Source organism: Bolinopsis microptera, chromosome 10 (genome assembly GCF_026151205.1).
Source record: "Bolinopsis microptera isolate Bmic1 chromosome 10, MBARI_Bmic_1.0, whole genome shotgun sequence".
NCBI lineage: Eukaryota > Metazoa > Ctenophora > Tentaculata > Lobata > Bolinopsidae > Bolinopsis > Bolinopsis microptera.
Window position 1 is genome coordinate 14,294,840 of NC_087081.1, and position 17,745 is coordinate 14,312,584.

At 39.3% G+C, this 17,745-nt stretch overlaps 3 protein-coding genes across 8 annotated transcripts in view; 2 read left to right on the top strand and 1 right to left on the bottom strand.

Moving 5' to 3' along the window:
- The window catches only part of LOC134821691 (unconventional myosin-Ie-like), a 122,871-nt gene that overhangs the window by 48,394 nt on the left and 56,732 nt on the right, over positions 1-17,745 (top strand). The gene's annotated exons all lie outside the window — the stretch shown is intronic.
- The window catches only part of LOC134821690 (tetraspanin-6-like), an 87,354-nt gene that overhangs the window by 12,928 nt on the left and 56,681 nt on the right, over positions 1-17,745 (bottom strand). For 4 of the 5 annotated variants that reach the window (XM_063832401.1, XM_063832397.1, XM_063832399.1 and 1 more), the window contains exons 1-2: positions 2,919-2,929; positions 303-391 (exon numbers count right to left, since the gene is read on the bottom strand). In XM_063832401.1, coding sequence (XP_063688471.1) covers positions 303-377 — 75 coding nt within the window. In that variant the 5' untranslated portion in view covers positions 378-391; positions 2,919-2,929. Of the gene's footprint in view, positions 1-302; positions 392-2,918; positions 2,930-17,745 lie in introns of those variants that run through there. The other variant, XM_063832398.1, reaches the window with a different exon arrangement.
- On the top strand, positions 4,524-9,495 carry LOC134821914 (uncharacterized). The gene is made up of 8 exons (XM_063832742.1): positions 4,524-4,673; positions 4,930-5,019; positions 5,231-5,332; positions 5,450-5,581; positions 5,744-5,839; positions 6,091-6,270; positions 6,460-6,598; positions 8,046-9,495. The coding sequence occupies exons 1-8, from the start codon at positions 4,617-4,619 to the stop codon at positions 9,485-9,487; spliced, it is 2,238 nt and encodes a 745-aa protein (XP_063688812.1). The 5' UTR covers positions 4,524-4,616; the 3' UTR covers positions 9,488-9,495.

Here is a 17,745-nt window from a genome sequence, read left to right on the forward strand (position 1 = left end):
TACTACTACTATTACTCGGAGCATCATCATTAATTATTTAATTAATTGATCAATTTTAAAACTAATAAGCTTTCACAACAGTTCAGTCCACTTGGTACTTCACTGTCATATGCACACACAAGTACATTGTACATTGTACATTGTACATGTACAATTGACATGATTTGTAACAAGCAATCTTAATAAAGTAAAGAGATATGATCAGCAGAAAGCAGCAAGATACAATTTCAAGTATCTTGTGCACCACTCATAAGAAATCTAGTTCAATCACAGAGGAAACATTGTGTTAAATATTTACTTACGACAATGACGATATTGATCATCATGATGAACAATTTGGCACATTTATCGCAGCATCCCCTGTCTTCTGACGCCATGTTTCTTGGATGCTAAAACGTTTCGGTTAGAAATTTAGGAAGTATGATGGTCTTTAGATCCATCTTGTAGTTGTACTAGACTGAATGTCTAGAATGACATTTGCATCAGTGGCGTAACTTTACTTTGTGCCGCCCCCCTGCTGATTGAAATTTGCCGACCCTATCCGGAGCCGGCTTGCTTTGCTCGCCGAAATTTTTCACCCGCAAAAAAAATTTTCCGCCCCTAAAATTTTATGTCCCTAAAAAAAAAAAGGTTGGGTACTTTTTTTGGCACCTCCTACAGCCATTTGCCGCCCCCTGTAGCAAAAATGGTACCCCAAATATTTTGTTCACGACGACCTACAATCCAGGAAAATGCCCGCCCCCCTGCTAGCAGGGTAGCGGGGGCGGTCGTTACACCACTGATTTGCATTGCAATAATAAATTTTAGATTGAAGTCTAGAATGACATTTGCAATATTAACAAATAGTAAGCTACATATATATATTACTCGAATTCTCATTGAAATTGGTTTGGTTTTCTTCTATCTGGTATCAGAGATAAGATCTATAGAAATCATGAGAAAGAAAATAAAGATATGTATGAAAAGAGAGTACTTCAGTCAGGGAAATGATCCTTTGTCCCTCTAGTCCCTCTAGTCTTCGGCAGTATCTAGATAGCCCGACCACTGTCCACGAACACCTGTCTAGGGAGGCCGTGGGTCCATTAATTTCGTCCATTAGACAGAAGAGTACCATGTCAGGAATTGGAATAGTTGTTGTTGTTGCTGATGATGGCAACTGATAATACTTCACCAAAAACGAACGACTTCACCAAAAACGAACCACATTTAAATCGTAATCATCAATCATTTATTTCATTGAGCAATATACTACGCTACAATCAATATTATTCGTAACTAATTATATCCGAGAGATCCAGTAATTTACTACGCTACAATTAATTGTGCTAGTCGTAACTAATTGTATCCAAGATACCCTTACATACCATTCTTAGATCTGGTAACCAATCAACTATTCACAAACACCTGTTGCTTGATTCAGGGGATACTGTTATTATGCAGTAATATGATCTGGTAGACAGGTGTTCGTGGACAGTTGTCCGTGGACAGTTGTCTGCGGACAGTTGTCCGCGGACAGTGGTCGGGCTATCTAGATACTGCCTAGTCTTCAGTGTCACCTAGTCTAGGGAGTAGCTAAGGATCCATTGGGGGGGGGGGGGCAACCATATTAAAGTATATTAAAATGTAGGATTTTTCCCGATTTTGACCCGGGGATATACTTTAATATACTTTAATATACTTTAATATACTTTAATATATCCCTATCTCCTTGGAGGCCTACATCAAAAATTGTTGCCCAAAATAAGCTTGAAATGCAATTCTTAATCGATTCCAAAAAGTTCTTGAAAAAATATTGAAACTGATGGAGTTATTTCAATTTTAATGAAGTCATTTTGGCTAGTATTCCGAACCGAGATATTATGTGCAATTTTCCCAATTTTGTTCATGGAGGTCTTTTTACTTAGTATCCACTATATTCAACAAACACTGAGTTATATCTTTCACATAGAATTAGTCTCATTAAAAAATATTGAAATTTTATCGAATTTGGGCAAAAGCGAATTTGGGCAAAAGCGTATGCCCAAATATGGGCATATTTTTTAAAGCTCATAGCTCAGCCAATTTTTGACCAATCTGGATGGAAATTCATGTACTAGTCCTAAAACAGGCTTATCTTGCGAATCTGAGTGAAAAATATAGTTCATCATGTAAATCTTAACGAAGAATATAAATCTTCTAATTGTAGGTATATCACAGTGCTGGCAAGCACGAGCGTTGTCTTTATTGGGGGTATACTATGCACCCCCTTTACTATTGTACCCCCTTTACTATTATACCCCCTTTACTATTATAACCCCTTTACTATTATACCCCCTTTGGTACACGTTGGAAGCCTCTTTCGTGCACGCGAAGCGTGCACTCCGGCCGGAGGCGGCGGCCGAAGGCCGCCGCCTCCGGCAGGAGTTTTTCAGGCATTAAGACTCATCGGAAGTCGTTCAGCAGATTTATTTTTAGTTCAAAACATTCTAATTTGATGTCAAAGATGACAGGAATAAAAAATAGTTATGTTGAGATTTTTAAGAAATTTGCATAAAATACTCGCCAGCACTGTTATACGAAATTCGGTAAAAAACCCAAAATCGCCATATTCAGGTGCCTTAGTAACCATGTTAAAATCGAGTTAGAGATCTGAAATTTTTCAGGGCGTCTAGACGTTGACCAAATCGACTGCAAAAAAAGTTTCAGGTTTCAGGAACATCGGGAAGTGGGTTTTCTAGAACCCCTGTTTTACGACAGATTGTCGTGATATCTATCTATATATATACATATATATATATATATATTCAGGGATAGACGCTTTGCCAGTCAATTGTAGCCTGTATTTAATTGTCCATAGATTCAAAAGTATAAAAGATACAGCCATTTCCGACCACAGGTCTTGAAAATAATTGTTTACACTTTAGTTTACATTGTATAAACAAATTATTTGACGTCATGAACACCCCTTGATGACGTCATCAAGTTAACCGTTTTTAAAACTTGATTTTTGACAAAGTAATAACTTTTAAAATGATTTTACACCATTAAAAAGTAATTGTATTCAAAATCTGAGGAAATTTTCATCTTAGATAATTGTTCAAGCATTCTGAAAATCTACCGGAAAGTTTTTCTAGCTTGCTCCTTCATAAAGATATTCGTCATTGAAGTTTGTGCTTTTTTGAAGAATTATTTTATAAAAACGTCAATTTTGCGATTTAGTATTCTCTGGTGTTGGGCCATGCATTGGGTTGTGGAGCTCAGTTCTGCTTCCTATAGGTATAAATTGTGCATTAGGCTAGTTTTGAAGACGAAAATAGAAAAGTTGCACACGTGGGGACACGCCCAAATTGATAAAAAATTGCTAAAACCACTGAAAGTTGCTGTTTTCGTCATTTTCTGTCAACTTTAGAGTGCCGTTGTGATAACAGTTCTTCTTGAAATACTTTGAAACTTTGCATGCTTATCAAACTATATATAAAACAATTACATGCAAAAATTTAAGGCGATTTAATATTGGATGCGCACGCAACGTCCGCTCAAAGTTTGCACGTGCGAAAGTTGAGAATTTTGCTCATTCTCGATTTCAATTAGTTTCTGCTTTCACAAGACAGTTAAATGGAGTGTATGAATGCAATACCAACTTAATTGAGTATAAAGAGCATATCCAGTTAGTGATAAAGAATATGGTGACTTCTGCAACACAAGGAAATGTTTTAATAGATAAAATTTCGAAATTGTAGAAATAACCTCGCAGCTCGCTATTCAATGAAAGTTTCTAAGTATTACAAATATGACTTAAATACGATATTAGAACATTTGATGCTTATGCCATGTAATGTCCACTTAAAGTACACACGTGAGAAACGGGGAAATTTCACGTATCCGATATAATACTACCTTCGTTGTCAGACGTTATAAGAGCAGACATAAATGTATTTATGCCTGCAGTCCACGTAATTGCCGTGCTTTTGATGTCTTCGCCCAGTTCATAAAAATAAAAGTCTGTTGGAATTAGCTTTTTAAATAGTATCAATGGTCATGGTTATGACATAAGTCGTAATTCGAGACTGGGTTGATTTTCAGCGTGTTTAATTCACAAACACTTATATCTAGATGTCCACACTAAACTAATTTAATTTATTATCAATGGTCGGCAACCATACAATGAAAGGTGAATAATTGTTATCGCCCCGGCGTCTCAGACTTTAAAATTTTCGCTGACGTCAATGCACGGTGCCCACCTGCACCGGGCACCGTGCTGATAGCGAGGCACCAGGCTGCTACATTACCTTAATTGAAGCCCTACTATTTTAAATTACGTGTTAAAATTTTGAGATTCCTGTGAGAACTGTGTTGAAGATGACACATTTCTCACAGGAAGTAGTCGGTGGGTTTAATTTGGACGGTAGTGTTGGCATATCGCTTTGCTTGAATTGATTTCTTGCTTTGACCGTGACATGTTTTTTGTGATAGCACTTTGTATTTACATTTAAAATTATTAGCCGATTTGCCTCCATACACTTAGTGCAATATTTGTAAGATGTTGTCTATTGTCGTTCATAATAGGTTAGCTATCAGTATCAAGATTGGACGATTCTATAACCAAAAATCTATGCAGTGAATATCAAGTTGCCAACATGTCAAGACCTAAAGCTTTGCTCACGAATGCTTTGTCTGATCGAATTGAAAGACAGGTATGTCCAATAACACTAATAGTAATAACAGTATCTCAATTTAACTTAAGCTACTGACCTACTGTGAGGAAATAAGTTTTAGTTTTACAAAATTTCCATAGTTACATATCATTTCCCTAGGGATCCCAGATTTTTACAGGCTGAGCGCCCTGCACCGTTCAGCGGTCATATTATATTTTTATTGTGCATATAATGTGAATTCGAGATTTGTTTGATTGGCAAAAAGCAGCAGTGTAAATAAAAATAATCATTTCAGAAAGTTGCACACTTCATTGCAAATTGCACTAATGGTCAATCCTGTACCTGCCTTGTCTGTTTAGTGCAGATTCCAAAGGTTACAGGATGGGTGAGTTATATACTATTAATCGATACAACGATTTTACCCTTTACCTTACCTATAGTAAATTATGAGGATTCCCTTCTAACCCCTAAGTTGGGATTGGGAAAGTCACATAATTCCTGAATATTTGTTACAGTTATCACAATGTGTTCATCAGTAAAAATTCAGTTACTTATAATGGCATGAAGGCTAAAAATTGACACTTGTTAAATTATAGGGGCAATTGGAGAGCGAAGTTGAGGAGATGCTAATTGCGAATCGTGATATCGAGTTCCCAGAACTGTGTGGTCCTATCTCTGCACATGGATTAAAGCAACAAGTTTGTAATCGTGTTTTTTGCGCAGCTTTCTACTATGAGAACATGTTTCAATTATATGGATAATAAGCATCGGACTCGGAATTTGACACAGACATATTTTAAATCCGTATTCGCCAGGAACTCTGGAGTGAAGTCGTCTCAAAATTACCAAATAATTTTGATGAATGGGCACCCACTAAGGTTAATGCTCGTAAAACTGAAAATGATGAAACCTCTGATAGCGAAAGCAGCAGCAGCAAGACTATCAATGTTAGTTTTAATTGAATTATACTTCTTTATTTTATACCAGTACTATTCATTAAGCTAGAATTATAATATGTGTTTTTAAACGTAGATTACGGTGAAATTTTATCAAACTTAAACCCAATATAACATTTAAGACGTTACATTTTAGTGTGACATCTATTTCAGACAAACCGCCGTCAATCTCAAAAGAAATTTTGTTGGAGGAAGACTATAAAAAGGACTCATAATCGTAAATATCACAGAAAATCCAGTTTCACCAAGGTGAGTTAGTAAAAATGGTTTACTTGAGGCTTTTTGCTTGCTTCACTTCGAATAAGATTATAAGTAATGAAAATGCCATAATTGCTCTCAATTGTGAACATTGTCCATCAAGCTGTTCAGTAAAGAAATATTAATATTATCTTTGAGGCTTTCAGTAGATACAATCGCAGGACCAAAGTTTGGTAGTTTGTTTGAAAAGTCTTATTGAATCTTTGCCCGTACCGTAGCACTGGCACTACTTACAATTACAGGATGATAAGCAATGTGATGGAAAAGTTGAACACGTTCAAGAGTCAATGCTAATAAAGATTGACACACACAATCGGTTTGAAGTTCTAAATCAAGGAGCGGCGTTTCTAAATCAAGGAGCGGCGTTTCCTACTGAAGAGGAAAAGAAAAACAAAGAAAGGACCGCAAGAAGAGGACAACAAGTAAGTCCGCAAACTATCAGCGTTTAATAATTCGCATTACTTTTAACGATGCCATTTGCTTTAAAATACAAACGTCGCTATTTCCATCCAGTTCATTATGACAAAGTTTTAAAAATCACGCAAGTTTAAAATCGTCGTTCTTTATTCATTTTCAATCCACTGTGTGCTTCTCATGATTTTAACCTTCAGTGCCTTAACACCGTGAACATGAGAGGAGGAGGAACCGACAGTAAATTGACAGACAAGAAAACCTTCAAGAGAAATTCAAAGAAAAAACGGGTAGGAAGGAAACCCAAAAACCCTAACGCTAAGAGACCTATGCAGAAAGGTAAATAAAAAGCATTAGAAACTATACGATTGATTGATCAATATTCGCTTATGTCCAACAAAATGATGAGGCATGGAATTTTAAACTAAAAAATGACTAATATTGAGCATGACACCAATAATCAATAAAAAATTGATTTCTTATTTCTTTCGTCATATTTATAGCTGCTTAAGCAGCTATAAATATGACGAAAGAAATAAGAAATCAATTTGAGTAAAATTCCATTTTGTTGTCAAGAGTACTCATAAGTAATTAATGCGATAATTACAGAGGCACATATTAGGTGCGATGGGTGCGGCATCGCACAATTTACCGTTTTCCGCACATTTCCGCATAATTTATTGTTTTCCGCACATTTCCGCACATTTTGTAATTTTCTGCGTATTTCCGCATAATCTAGCATTTTCCGCGTAATTTCGCATAATTTTGAAATTTTTGCGTTACGATTTTCGAGTGTAAAAACCAAAATATGTTAAAAGTCGGGCCCTTTTAGGACCGTGACTTTCGGGACCCTGACCCAGGCCCTTTCGGGACCGTGACCCAGGCCCTTTTGGAACTCATACCTAGGCCACGTGACCCAGGCCCTTTCGGGACCCTGACCCAGGCCCTTTCGGGACCGTTTCCCAGGCCCTTTTGGAACTCATGCCTAGGCCACGTGACCCGGTTACCACGTGACCCAGGCCCTTTCGGGACCGTTACCCAGGCCCTTTCGGGACCGTGACCCAGGCCGTTATGGAACCCTCGTCGTTACCGTACTTCGATTATAGTGTATCAGTTATCATTCGTAACTTCACCACATCATCTGATTACTCTATATCATATCACAACGTCATGGACCGTTTCCTAAAGAAACGAACAGCTACAGACAAGTACTGACGATCAATGCCAACAAGCGTGTCACATATAAATTGCGATCACGCATGGGATCTGATCGACTCTATCAAGAGGCGTCTTCAAATAACTGTCTCCTGATCTCTACCAGATCAAGTCACTGTTCTCAGATAACTGAATCTCAATATAGGTTCAATCATGGTCTTATTAAAGAACTACACCCTCAGTATAACAGATAAACAGACCTATTTTTGATAAGAGCGGCGGTTATACGTTTAGAATTTCCAAAGTCCTTGAGAAAAGAAAACCGCACAATTCCCGCAAAAATTTCGAAAAAATCGCCGCACATTTGCCGCATAATTGGTAAACATTTACCGCACCCTACCACACATTTTACCTTTATAGTCGGGTGCGGTACCGCATAATTTCGATTTTTTACCGCACTTAATATGTGCCTCTGGGCCGATAAAACGCATCTTTCTTTGTCGAAGCCACTCTCGATCACATTACAGCGACTGTATAAAATCACATAACTTTTGTTACTATACTGTGCTACTTTTTAATGATCTATTTTACATACCTAATCGTTGTACTAATATTGCAGTGTATATTTCAGATTCTATTTCTATCGAAGAAGATAGTTCTCTCGCAGATGTATCCTTGATAGAGAGTCAGCAGGAAGACCCGACTTCAGAAAAAGAAAGCAGAACACAAGAGTCTTGTGTAGATGACATTGTTAGTGAGGATAAGAGTGATACTATACTTTATATCGATGGGGAAAAACATGCTATTGAAAGTGAAAAAGAGCCGGGTTTAACGAGTAAACTAAAACGTACTTTGAGGAACTTCCGTTATAGGAAATCACCAGGAGGTCAGCAAACAATCCGTAAAGTTAAAGATCATTACAGAAACAAAGACCACGCCAAAGAGTTAAATAAAAAAGACGTCCTTAAATATCAGTCGGGGTCGCATGGTCATGATGTACTGAGTGAATACCTTTCTTCTCCTAGTGGCAGGTCTTCACTCAAAGAAGCAGCCAGTCGATATCAATCATCTCTCGCTGGCAAATCCTCACTTAAAGAAGCAGTCCGTCGATATGAATCATCTCTCGCTGGCAAATCCTCGCGCAAAGAAGCATCCAGTCGATATCAATCATCTCTCGCTGGCAAATCCTCACTCAAAAAAGCAGCCAGTCGATATCAATCATCTCTCGCTGGCAAATCCTCACTCAAAAAAGCAGCCAGTCGATATGAATCATCTCTCGCTGGAAAATCCTCGCGTAACGAAGCATCTAGTCGATATCAATCATCTCTCGCTGGCAAATCCTCACTCAAAGAAGCATCCAGTAAGTATAGATCAGCCCCTGAGTTCAAGAAGAAAAGAAAGGATTATGAAGATTCGGAGAAAGAGAAAATGTCACAATCTAGAAGGACTAGATATCGTCGAAACAGACTGTTTGAAGAATTTGAGGAAGAATTCGAAGACGATATAGATTATTGCTTGACGAGGAAAGATGCCATGAAACAGATCAGAAAGCACACGACACGTAATGGTAAAAAACTACAATTCCTGCTACACAAGGAGAGGATCATGGGATTTAGGAAAAGTGTTTTCCTCCCCAATATATCCTATATTTCAAGAAAAGGCACCTTCAGAACGAAAACTTTCATGAGATCGAAAAGCAAGTTAATGTGGAAAAATGCTGTCAACCGAGTGATGATCGAGAATTTGAATGATCGCCTTGCGAATGACATCATTAACGAATGGTACCCGTCTCTCAATTTTAAACGGAACAACCAGTATAAGAAGAAGTTTATTGCATCTCAGCTCCAGAGGAGGATCTTAAACAGCCGGGATCTGTGGATAAAAGTTTTGTATGGCCGTTGTCATAAGTTGAACTTGACATCAGAACAGCTCATTAACGAGGAAAAACTGGATATATCTGAAGAGAAGCGTTTTGACAGCATCCTTGGCTACAAATGTCACAGAAAAGGTGTGGAACCTCGCTTTCCTCTCTACAGCTTTAGCAATGGGGGAGCAATTCAAGTTTCGGTATAACAAGAGTTCAAAGAAGAGCAGAGAGGAATTGAGAAAAAGTGAAATATGTACTGAATACTGCATTCCGGCTGGCTATTTTGAAGCCAATCGCTTCAAAGATTACTTGGCAAGATGCAGAAATGTAGAAGTGAGAAATTGCAGAAAGTTCGTACAGGCGTCTAACAAATGTGGAAATTTGAAAGCCAATGACATGTACACCTTAAAAGTTGGACACCGCAACCATCCTGAAAGCTGTTTAAGGAGTGAAGCAAAGAACAAGTGCTCCAGTGACCTTGTTCTGCTGAGAAAATTGAGCGTCCACTACAAAAACGCTCGAACTCTCTATAAGGCTGTGAATGACATGAAAACAGCAGATCAGTTTGTGTCCGACTTAGATACTGCAACTGCAACAGGAGATATCGAATATCTACTCAAACTACTACAATACGAACCTCCTATTGCAGAAAAAACATTCGAAGTTGAGAGACCGCAACAAGTCATCAATGAGCAGTACATGGAAGAAAACTTTCCTGAACAATACCTAAAATATCTAACTACAATCAACGCTAACCATACAGTGCCTTGCATTTCTTGTCGAAGGCTTACGGAGGATGACTCTAAAAAGTGCAAAACCATAACATCTCGATGGAAGAAAGTGACCATCGTCAACTCCGAGTACATGCTTCTCCTCCGCTATCTGCAATCCGACGAATGGCTTAGAATGGGAGGTGTATATGTTGACACGTTAGTAGGCAAAAGGATTTGCAACTACTGTCACACTAAAATGGAAAAAGGAGAAGTTCCAAGAATATCGGTGAGGAACGGGATGAACGAAGGGATCGTTCCTATTGAAATAGCAGATTTGTCCCAGTTTGAATGTATGTTCATACGGCAAATTTCAATGTTCCAAACATTTTTGAAGCTAGGACCAAGCGTTGGAAATCGGCCAAATAATGAGAAAATGTCTGCAGTAAAAGGATTCAGTGTCCACATACCAGTCCCAATACAGGTGAACGCTAAGCAATTAGCTGGAGAAATGCCTGGACTGTTGAATCCAAAGACTTTCATCGTCCTTCATGGTCTCCCGAATAAAGACAGGAAGGTTTGGCAAACTTTGATTAACGTTGATAAAGTTATCACTGCACTAAAATGGCTAGTAAAGAATAACCCTCTCTATGAACAAATTGAAGTTCCAACAAAGGGTGAGATTCTTGATATGATGTGTGAGGTCGATAGCGATATTGAAGATGGAGAGGGAGCGATTCCAACTGACTTCTTTGATAGCTTTGATTACTGCGGTGAGAACAGTAAAAAAGCTAAAGATCTTTCCGATATATCCTCCTCTTTATCTAGCGCTGAGTCAATTATCAAACCGTCTTCTAAGAGAGCCCGCCATAAGAACAGTAACACATCTGAAGACATTGACATGTCATTACCTGAAATGCTACCTAATGAAAATAAAGAAGATCCTGCCGATTTAAATGACGAACATCTTGAGCGTTTATGTGAACTTGACATGAGCAGCAACGACGATGATCTAGCAAGTAATGGCTCTTTATTTGGACTTAGTAGTACATCGACTAAATCAGCTATATCATCCAACAATTCTTCTAGTATGGAGATCAGTTTTGATGAAATTCCATGTAAATCAGGCGACAGTGAAATTAGTTTCGACGAGAGTAAGTGCAGAGATAAAGGCGGTGATGGGCATTTAAAACCGTTAAAGATCGTGGCCAGTGTCGATTTAAAGGACATGGAATTGGGCATCGAAGATGAAGATCCATCTTTTAAGAATATATGGAAGTTTTCTGCAACAGTCAGTGACGAAGAAATGGTCCGAATAAAAGAGATGTCTAGTTGTAGCAGTAGGAGAAAAGTTATTGCGCTGAAATCTGTGGTGCATATGGCCAGGATGCTAAACAGTAACGGTTCTCTCTGTGTTCGTTGCCATCAAGATGTCAGAAATTACAGAGATAGAATCATTCAACTGTTACGATTGGGAAATACCACATTAGGCTACCAGCTGCTGAACATCCAGGCAATCCTTACAGCCTTTTCAAAGATGAGGACGGCTCTGCTTGCAGAAGATGACTCAATTAAAATCAACAAATGCGCCTGCTGTGTTCAAAATAAAATCTCCAACCATCCCCTCCGAAAGAAAGCTAGGCGGAACACGAAAGGAAGCGTGAAAGCGGTTTCGAATAGTCATCAACTGAGGGCAAGCTGGGGAGCCAATTTCTTTTTCAGTACGAAAGTGAAAACTCTTTCTCTATTAGATTCCATGAAAGAGGAGCGGCAGATGTGTGATGGATGCTACGAGGAAATTGAAGAAAAGTCAAGCAAAGGAATATCACACTTTTCCAAACCCTCGCGATCGTTGACGTTGAAAATTCGAAAACGGTCGGCAGCTTTGTATGACGCCCACTGTGAAGTACAGGGGCTATATGCAAAAGCTAATGACAATGAAGAACGATGCGATGGTATATGCGTAAAGTGTGATCAGCATATTACCCTCTGCCAAGATATCCTCGATAAGAGGTTCGAGGAATTTGAATTGGCTCTAGAGGAAATGAGAAGTTGTGCTGGGGTCCATGAAGTAATCGGTTTGAAGAATAAAGACGAGACTAAGCTTTGTACGGAAACATTCCCCAAACCCCCAGAAATTCCCGCTGAAGAAAGGGCCCATTTTAGATCAAAAAATATGGTTTATAGTACAAATATACTTGACCATATCGGCACTGCTTTAGTCAAGTCCCTTCATTGCAAACATTGCAAAAGCCATTTGAAAGCAACAATTGCAGCCTTTAAAAGACTCATGAAATGCAAAACACCTTCACCTGAGAACCAACCAGTTAATCTTGAGGACTGTGATATCAGTGTTCTCCGCAGTTTAGACGTTTTCTACTCTGAGCGACTATCAAACTCACTTTTACATGGGCGCTGCTTTAAGTGCGAGAAATCACTTGACTTAATTGGAGGAGGAACAGAAAGTAGTGACGATTCCTCTGATATGCCATCAGATTCAGGTTCATCTGCAAAGATTTCTTCAGCAGCAGAGGATTATTCAGATCCAAATATTTTCTTTGAGGACGATAAATCAGACGATGGAGATAAACAGGGGCCTAAGAAAATGATGGAAGAGATGACTGAAGAAGACTATAAGAACTTGATCGAAGAATTTACCGTCACTGGTATGGATATCCTTGACGACAATCCTGAGTTAATGGATGATCTATACAGGTTGTTGAGATTAGATGATGATCCTGTTGATCTGGCAGACACAAAGTTGGACCTTCTGGCTTTTCCTGAAATATTTAGTTGGGGTGTTGGCGGAAGGAGGGGTTTTAGAGGTGAAGAAGCAAAACCACTGCAGTATGAAAAGTCTAGGCTTATGTCCAGCAATGGGCCTACTCGAAGGAATATACAGCATCTGTTTCACTTAGCAGGGGAGAATGAGCGTAGAAAAGTTCGATCAAGTATCTTCGCTACACTGAAGAATGTACAAGGAATGGGGAACTTAGATGCGGCGTCTTTACTCAACAAAATCAAAATGAAAGATCCAGCCTTATTGAAAAGGATAAACAAAGTATTAAGATTGGTTCCAAATACACAGGCTTACTGGGAAAGTACGCGTGCAAAACTGAAGGCACAAATAGAAAAGTTTGGTCCACCTACGTTTTTCGCCACTTTCAGCCCTAGTGAGTACGACTGGGAGGATTTACTTCAACACCTAAAAGATGCCAACAGCGACATACCTAATGTGGATGACCTGTCTCCTTCTGCATTACTGAACAAAGACCCTGTATTAACATCCACTTACATCCACAAAAGATTCGATGCACTTTTGAAGTTCATTATTGATGCCGAACCTTTAGGAAAAGTTAAGTCACATTTTGTGAGACATGAATATCAGTCTCGAGGTACTGTTCACTTTCACACATTTTTATGGATTGATAAAAGCCCCCTGATTGGTAAAAGTTCTGACGCGGAGGTCGCAAGCTTTATTCAAAAACACATCACGTGCAAACTCCCTGACCCAGTGAATGAGGCAACCTTATCCGATGTAGTGGGAAGCTACCAAGATCATTCATGCCGATCGTATTGCTTGAGGGCATTCAAAAAGTCTCATAATTCATCAAAGGCAAAGAACGAATCAGCTTCTTCAACTAAGTCAAAAACAAAAGTTGCATGCAGATTTGGGTTCCCAAGGCCAAAGTCGAAGAAATTCATTCTGCATGATGTTTTGTCGAGTGTTATTGGACGGAAAACTAAACAGATGAAACAGAGACTGTACGATTTGCCGAGAACTGAAGAAGAAAGAAGAATTAATGATTATAATCCAATTTTATCGTTTCTGTGGAAAGGTAATATGGACATTCAATTCCTTGCTGAAGATAGTTACTCGATCACACAATATGTTACCAAGTACATCACCAAGGGGGAGACAAGTGTTATCGACATAGATGAAGCGGACCTGAAAGATCTGTCTAAAACATCTTATCAGAATCTCTCCAAGTTTGCGTTCCAGCTTCTTAAATCCCGCGAGATGGGGGCACATGAAGCAGCTGATAGGATCCTTCAAAACAGTGGTGAACTCTGGAGATCTTCAGAAACGTTTGTGTGGCTACCAACAACCACTCCAGACCGACGGACTAGGGTTTTGAGAAGCTTAAATGAGTTACAAAACCAGAAACCTGACAGCACCAATGTATTTTTTGATGATTGGGTACACGTTTTTTATCCGAATAGACCTCGAACAAAGGATTTCGAAAACATGTCACTGTATGATTTCGTCTCCAGGTACGAGAAAGTGATTGGAAAACCTGAAAAGTTTGAAAAAGAAGAGAAAGAAAAGTACATCAAGATCAAGGATGAAAGTGGAAAATACATACGAACTCTTCAACGGAGAAAAAAAGAACCTGTTATTTACCATCACAACTATTCAGTAAAAACTGATCCTGAGCTGTTCTATTACAGCATGTTAGCTCTTTATAAGCCATGGCGAAATGAAGCAGACATCGCTAGCTCTCACGACAAATACAGCGATGCGTTTTTTGATGCTGTCGAGGACTTTTCACAGCTCAAGGAAATGTCTAGCAAGAAGATCAATATTGAAAAGGCTAGAGAGAAGATGGAAAAGGAAGCAGAAGCAAAAATGGCAGCATCTGGGACAGCAACTCCTTCACAGGCTGAGGATGACATCAATCTCGGAAATCAAGGTCTTAGATCCGGCCTACGAGATTTTGAGATAGTCAACGATAGAAGCGAAATAAAGTCTCATGGGGAACTTGAATCGTTCGTCAAAACATTGAATGAAGATCAAAAAAGAGTATACATTAAAGTCACCAAACATATTGAGCATATGGTTCGACACAGGGACAAAGAATGCACGGGCAAGGAGTGCAGTCGACCTCTCAATTTATATGTTAGTGGATTTGGTGGAACAGGAAAATCTTATTTGATAAAAGCCCTTCAAGGATATCTTTGGGTTCAGAAAAACCTGTTTGACGAATCCACTGATATTGCCTTAACGGCACCAACGGGGCTTGCTGCAGCTAATGTGGGAGGGCAAACACTGCATAGTCTTTTCAGTTTGCCAGTTGAGCATGGTGAAAAACTGCCGAAATACGCCGCCCTCAAGAAGAACTCGATGCAGCAAACAAGAACTGTACTGAAAGATCTAGCTTTGCTCGTAATTGATGAGATCAGCATGGTGTCAGCAGAGATGATGATGTCAATCAATTTGAGATTACAGGAGATTTTCGGTGCCGATGAGTTGTTTGGCGGTAAAACAGTAATTGTTTTCGGTGATCTACTGCAGTTGCCTCCTGTCCATGGAAAACGGCCATTTCAGGATTTGTCCGGGGATGATGTTCACAACTTAACAGGCGGTCTTAGAATCCCTAGCCACTTGTGGGGGAACTTCGAGTACGACGAACTCACCATCAATCAGCGTCAAAAAGGAGAGGAGAATGAAAAATGGAGTTCTTTACTAGGCAGGATTCGTATTGGCCGCCAAAGTCAAGATGATATCAACATTCTTCAAGAGCGACTTATCCCAGTCAGACAATGCGAATTACCTAATCAACACTTAGATCAGATCGTTGATTACTACCTCAATTTGCAAAAACAGTTCCCTACCACTGTTTGTCTATTGCCAAAAAGGAACATGATGGATTCTTTTAATATGACAGTCATGAAAAAACTGTTCCCCGGGGCAATAAAGGTTGAGGCAGATGATGACGTTGACGGTAGAACAAACGCTGACAAAAAACGGGCATTAGATGCAGTTCTGAAGATTGATAAATTGGGTGACTCTCGAAATACGGCTGACTTGGAAAAGTGTCTTTTCTTGAGCGAGGGTGTCCGAATAATGCTTAGAAAGAACATTGATACAGCGAAAGGGCTCGTAAATGGTGCTATGGGAATAGTAACAAAAATTGTATCTTTTGAGGAACTTTTAGTGGAATTTGATGGGATTGACGGCGTTGTTACAATAACGAGGGATACTCGAAAAGTTAAATTGTTCGAAGATTCATACCTCCATCGTCGACAGTTTCCTATCAGTACCGGATACGCCCTTACCATCCACAAAGCGCAGGGCATGTCTCTGAGTCACGTGTTTTGCGACTTAGGCAGTATGATCTTTGCAACTGGTCAGATTTATGTTGCTTTGAGCAGGTGCAAGACTCTTGACGGACTTCATTTAGTCAACTTTGACGAATCACGGATAACTGTTGACCGTCTGGCTATTAATGAGTATGTAAGACTCAAGAGTAAACCTATCATAGCAGCAGGGATCACTCTGAAGACTGATGACCAGCCAGAATCAAACAAAAAGGGCAAGAAAAGACAGACGAAGAAGAAGAATGAGAGGATATGGTATGAAACCGACGCTGCAAAGAAGGCTAAAGCGACTGTGAATGATACCCTAAAGAATGACAAAAAGGATCAATCAAAAGCTCGCAAGAAAAAGCAGCCGGTTAAACCAAAGAAAACGAAGCCAACTACTGAGAGGAACTCAAGTTTAACAGCAGCTAATATCAGTGCACACATCAATCAGATCTACGTCGGAATTCCTGCTGAGTATATTCCGACTACTGATATTGTTAGTGGTGCAGAAATGCTGTTAGCATACAGGAGGGCTCTAGTACCTGGTCACAGAGGTAATTCCATAGACAGCTTTATTTCGAGAACAGCACTTGAGTTGGACCCTGATCCATACAACATCAGACAGGTCACTGATCTCTGGTTGACCGGATCGACTATCACAAAATATATCGCTGTGATTAAGGATGATTTGACTACAGAGATCGGGGGTACAACTTTGTACAATATGGGACCTTACTGTGGTGGATATCGGAGAGAGGGTCGACGTCAGGCTGGTTCGCTCGGGGATTACATAAAGAACACATTTGGCGAAAGACCGTTCACTAGACTTAGGTATAGTTTATTTTATTTTCCTTCCCATTTTATTTCGAACTCGTCCAAGTAATTGAATAATTGATTACAATGTATGCTAAAATCGAATGCACATCCTATAACGATATATTTCAGACAATACATGGTTCTTCCATTCACTATCGAGGCTCACATGGATAAATATCTATCTATCTATCAACACCTAAAAGATGCCAACAGCGACATACCTAATGTGGATGACCTGTCTCCTTCTGCATTACTGAACAAAGACCCTGTATTAACATCCACTTACATCCACAAAAGATTCGATGCACTTTTGAAGTTCATTATTGATGCCGAACCTTTAGGAAAAGTTAAGTCACATTTTGTGAGACATGAATATCAGTCTCGAGGTACTGTTCACTTTCACACATTTTTATGGATTGATAAAAGCCCCCTGATTGGTAAAAGTTCTGACGCGGAGGTCGCAAGCTTTATTCAAAAACACATCACGTGCAAACTCCCTGACCCAGTGAATGAGGCAACCTTATCCGATGTAGTGGGAAGCTACCAAGATCATTCATGCCGATCGTATTGCTTGAGGGCATTCAAAAAGTCTCATAATTCATCAAAGGCAAAGAACGAATCAGCTTCTTCAACTAAGTCAAAAACAAAAGTTGCATGCAGATTTGGGTTCCCAAGGCCAAAGTCGAAGAAATTCATTCTGCATGATGTTTTGTCGAGTGTTATTGGACGGAAAACTAAACAGATGAAACAGAGACTGTACGATTTGCCGAGAACTGAAGAAGAAAGAAGAATTAATGATTATAATCCCATCTTATCGTTTCTGTGGAAAGGTAATATGGACATTCAATTTC